The following is a 4,585-nucleotide window of genomic DNA, read 5'->3' as shown; positions in this document are numbered from 1 at the left end:
ACGAGAGGGAGGGAGTGAGGTGGGTGCCCGCCCCCCCTTTCACACACACGCGCACACGCACAATCCCTTTCCTGCTGCTTGTCGCGTCATGATGTCATCATCCCGTGCTGCCCGTCTGCTGCAGCGGTGGCAGGTGACCAGTCGGCCGGCGGTTGGCGGGTGGGCGGGCGACCGACGCAAACCACGACCTTTTTACGGACAAGGCGCCCCCCCCCCATACCCCCTCATTGGCGGGAGACGTGGTGGTGACCTCCACACTCATCCCCCACACAACCCATACATCGAAAACCTTTCTCTCTCTCTTCTCTGCACCATGCCGCGTGTGACAGGGACGGTGCTCAAGGTGATGTACGCGGGTGGTCCGATGTACCCGGCGTGTACGGCGTGCCGACGGAAGACGGTGGTGACGACGACGGGAGGGTCTGGAGGCACTCCACGGGCAGACTGCCGCCGCTGTAGAAGGCGCGGGTGTCCTGTGTGGTATCGCTACCGCCTGGCCTTTGCCGTCACCGACGGAGCCTCACCCCAGCCGAGGACGCTGGTGGTCTTTGGCGACTCGCTCAACGCCTGCTTTGGCGCCTCGGCAGAGACCTTTGCCCGCGCTGCCGCAGGCTACGCCCCGGACCTTGTCCGCACCGCCGTCGAGACCTTCTTTGTGGGCAAGCTCTTCCAGTTTGTGATTCCCGCCCCACGGACGGGAGCCTCCGCTGCTCAGACAGGCGCCACGAGGACCACTGCTGGTGGAAGCGGCAAAGTCATCGCCCTGCCCGGCGGCCGCTTTGCCGCCGTCGCCCGTGCTGCGGCGCGGGTTCCCGACGGTATGGCCACCTTTGATAGCCTCGGACTGTCCACAACCGAGGACACGGTTGTCCGGATGGGCCCGCCTCTCACCGGTGCGTACTCGATGGCGATTGTGGCGCTCCTACAGGCCTGTGCCGATGCTCTGCAGGCGTCGCCGCCGAGCGTGGCGCGCATCACCTCGCCGCGCAAGCCGACGTCACCGTATGCCGCCGCATACTCGCCACAGCTCTCCAACACACTGCAGGCCTCTGTTTCGCGACTCTCAGCCTCACTGGGCATGTCGATGACCCAGAGCGGGGCGTTATGCTTGCCGACGACGCCGACTGCAACCGCAGCGCTGAGCGCAAGTGGCATGTCGCTCGCCACGCCACTCGCCCTCACCCCGTTCACCGCGGCGCTGATCAAGGCCGCGGACGCGGCGGGCCCCAGCAGTCCATCAAGCGACTCGCCGTCGCACCGTCCACGACGAGCGCCGTCGCGAGCACCGGCAATGCCAACGCCAACGCCCAATCTGCTGAGGACGTTCGCTCAGTTTGAGACGCCGCGCGAAGAGACGCCACTGCCGGGCCTGTTGGGCAAGGTACGCAAGAAGCAGCGGCTCAGCAGCTCACCGTCGGCGCCGCACTCTGCGCGTGCCGCGTACACACTCGCGTCGCCGTTTGTTCCACGGACAGCCTCATTTACGATTGCGGCTTCACCGTCGGTCTTTGTTCCCGAGTCGCCGCCTACGACGAGGCCGGCCAAAAAGCTGCTGCGGCCGCAGGTTCCCGTTCCCGAGTCGCCGACCGAGTTCTCGCCGACAAAAGGGTGGATGATCTCGTCGTTTGACTCGCCGACGTCGCACAACCGGAGGCAGGGAGCCCGCCGGCCATCGGCCATTCGCGGCGTCCTGGCCCCGCTGATCCTCAACCAAGAGTAAAGGCGAGGCTTTGGATGCGGCTGGCGACTGCGGTCGCCATCGCGTCAACAAAGCTAGCGCGACCGGCGGCAAAGAGCGCAGTGGCGGTGGCGCCCGGAAAGAGCTCCGAGTCGAGCCCAGCGCCGGTGCGGACCGATGCCGGGAGGATGTCCGCGTCAGTAAGGTCCGGCGCGTTGCGCACAGAGTCGACGGCGGCGGCGACGCCCTGGGCGGCATCGGCAGCGTCGTCGCGCAGAGCCGCAAGTGCAGCCTTGATGTCGGCCCAGCCTGCCTGCGCCGACTCGGAGAGCCTGCCGACCTTGCGCGGCATCTTGGTCGCCCACAGCGAGCCGAGCACTCCCACCACACCCAACGTGTAGTGCACAAAGTCGTAGACGGCAGGTCCAGCCGTCAGCGGCCAGAGCGGCGAGTCCTCCACCTGCGGCGCAAGCTTGAGCGCCCACTCGGACTGCGCAACAGCGGCACGGAGGCTGTCAATCGCCGCCACGGCGTCGCCGGCAAGCTCAGCGGTGAGCTCGTCGGCGCGAACGGCGGTGACCATGGCTAGGGTGGCACGGCCAGCAAGATTGAGGATCTCGCTCACGCCACGGACGTCGGCCTTGCTCTGCGGACTGACGACATCAAGGGCGCCGGCGTAGGCCGCCATGGCTGCCTCGAGGGCCTCGGCGCCGCCGAGCATCATCGGCGCGTCGCCCTCTTCCGGCAGCTCCAGCGCAGGCTCGGCCTGCACGGGTGGCGCGGCAGCCTTCTTCTTGCCACCCTTCTTCTTCTTGCCACCCTTCTTCTTCTTGCCACCCGACGGCCCGGCAAGCGAGGCGAGCGCCGCCTTGGCGGCACGGGCACACATGCCCGGCAGCTCGGTCGGTGCGTCAAAGGCGTAGACCGCGGCACGAAGAAGATGCAGACCGGCACGCTGGGCCTTGATGATGGCAGTCGAGGTGCGGACAAGGCTTGCTGACTCGGCGTCCTGCGGGAGAACGTCCGGCTCGCCACCGAGAACCAGGCAGTCAAACCGCATGAGCGCAGCCATGTCATGGGTATTGCGGAGACCGGCGTAGTACGGCTCGTCGGTGTTGATGACAAGCTCGGTGAAAAAGTCGCGGAGCGCACTTGTCGAGCTCAGCGCTGTGCCGAGCTGGAGGAGAGCAAGCTCGGTTTCAGCCACCGAGCGCTGGTGCGAAGACGCGAGCTTGTCCTTGAACGCGGCAAACTCGGGCGCGCGCGAAAAGGCCTTGTCGCTAAAGGCGCGGACAATCTGCTCAGGCGTGTCAATCTCGTTCGACTTGTGGAACGAGACGATGGCAAAGAGGCGCTGAGCGGCAGGCTCGTCGAGGCCCATGCGAGCGGCAGCCGGAAAGACCATGTGGCTGAGCGTATCGAGCTGCATGTGCTTCAGCTCGAGCTCGTCGTAGAGATCAAAGACCGGGCCGGCGACGCCGGCGCGGAGCAGCGCCGCAATGAGCTGCGCACGGAGCTCAAAGTTGTCCGGCGAGGCCTCGAGCCCGTTGGCAAGGACAGTAACCGCCAGCGCGGCGTCGTGCTCCTCACCACGCTGCGCAAGGACGTGCGCCACAAGAAGGAGAAAGTCGTCCGACGGCAGCCGCTCGCCACGCTCGCGCTTGACACCAGGCAGCGCGCGCCCGGCGGCGTAGTGGCCTAGCCACACGCCCAGCCGCTGGACGCCGTCGACCAGTCCGAGCCGAAGGCGCAGCGCCTCGAGCGTAAACGTCGCCCGCAAGCCGGCAGCGGACTCGATCGAGGCCTTGCCAGAGGCAGCAAGCGTGTCGACCACTGCCTCGGGCTCGGCCACCATGCCGATGTAGCGCGAGAGGTCTGCGAGGCAGACCGGCTTGGTGGCAAAAGCGTCAAAGTGGCGGAGAATAAGAACAAGGATGCGGGCCGGCACAGGCTCGTCCAGGACACTTGCAAGCTCATCAACCCGCCCGGCGATCAATGCTGCCCGCAGCAGCTCAAGCTCCATCATCGATGGGTTGCGGCGAGTCACGCCCTCGGCCAGGCACGACTCGGCGAGCTGGGCGACAAAAGTGTACGCGTCGGCGAGGTTCGCCGGCGCGCGGCTGCCATAGCGCTCGAGTAGCGCGGCAGCAGGGGAAGCCTCGGGCAGGCTCGCATCGGGAGCAGCAGCCAGGGCCAGGACGGCCTCGACATATCCAACAACGTGGACCCAGTTGTCGACCCGCGAGTCCTCGAGTAGCGCGGCGTACATGCCCGCTGCGAGCGAGACAAAGCCGACTCGGGAAGCAGCAGCAGCCTGCAGCGCCACAATCTCGTCGGTGATCTTGAAAAGGTCTGCCACGTCCGGCCGAGCGAGGAGATCAAGAGCCTCGGCATGGAGGTCGAGGTCAGAGAGGGCATTGGCGGCAAAGAGCGCGGTCTCAACATCATCAAAGGCCAGAGCTGGAAGGAGACGCGGGACAAGCTGAGCGTTGATGGTTGCCGAGGTTGAGGGCGGTGGCAGGCCACGAGACTCTGCCGCACGAGCCGTGGCCACATCGATCCAGCGGGCGACGGTCGAGACGGTTGCGCCCGACTTGAGCCCGAGCTTCTTGAGAGCCATAGCAGTAGTAGCAGCGTCCGAGTAAGCACCGTGGACAATCTGAGCATTGAGCAAGCTCTCAGCCAGCTTGACAGATGAGCGATCAGCAGCAAAGGCATGAGCGTTGAGCGCGACCAGAGTAGCGGTATGGCCGAGGGCCTTGAAGGTATGCCTCAGCAAGTCGAGCAGATGCGGGTCTGTCGGCCCACGGAGCGCCACAGACCGAGCACACACCAAAGCCTCCTCCTGCCGCGAGAGTCTGGTCAGGGCAATAGCTTTCAGTGCCTGTGGGGTGGGGGGGGGGGGGT

At 66.2% G+C, this 4,585-nt stretch overlaps 2 protein-coding genes across 2 annotated transcripts in view; one reads left to right on the top strand and one right to left on the bottom strand.

Annotated features, from left to right (window-relative positions):
* The first annotated feature begins 274 nt into the window (after positions 1–274).
* On the top strand, positions 275–1,653 carry AMSG_02803 (uncharacterized protein). The gene is made up of 2 exons (XM_013905190.1): positions 275–1,578; positions 1,608–1,653. Exons 1-2 carry the CDS (start codon positions 314–316, stop codon positions 1,627–1,629), a joined length of 1,287 nt encoding a protein of 428 aa, XP_013760644.1. The 5' UTR covers positions 275–313; the 3' UTR covers positions 1,630–1,653.
* AMSG_02802 (uncharacterized protein) overlaps positions 1,503–4,585 on the bottom strand; it is a gene marked incomplete at its 5' end in the record, with an annotated part of 3,412 nt that continues 329 nt past the window's right edge. Inside the window, one exon of the mRNA XM_013905189.1 lies at positions 1,503–4,536. Within this exon, the coding sequence (XP_013760643.1) occupies positions 1,707–4,536 (2,830 nt within the window). The 3' untranslated portion in view covers positions 1,503–1,706. The remainder of the gene's footprint in view (positions 4,537–4,585) is intronic.

Source organism: Thecamonas trahens, assembly GCF_000142905.1.
Source record: "Thecamonas trahens ATCC 50062 unplaced genomic scaffold supercont1.10, whole genome shotgun sequence".
Lineage (NCBI taxonomy): Eukaryota > Apusomonadida > Apusomonadidae > Thecamonas > Thecamonas trahens.
Note: the sequence above shows the minus strand (reverse complement) of the source record. Positions and strands in the feature narration are given on the sequence as shown.

Excerpts from the sequence above, each read along its gene's own strand:
- AMSG_02803 (XM_013905190.1), top strand. The coding sequence starts at position 314 with ATGCCGCGTGTGACAGGGACGGTGCTCAAGGTGATGTACGCGGGTGGT. Across the intron at positions 1,579-1,607 it reads CCGCAGGTTCCCGTTCCCGA|GGTGGATGATCTCGTCGTTT; the intron begins GTCGCCGACCGA and ends CGCCGACAAAAG.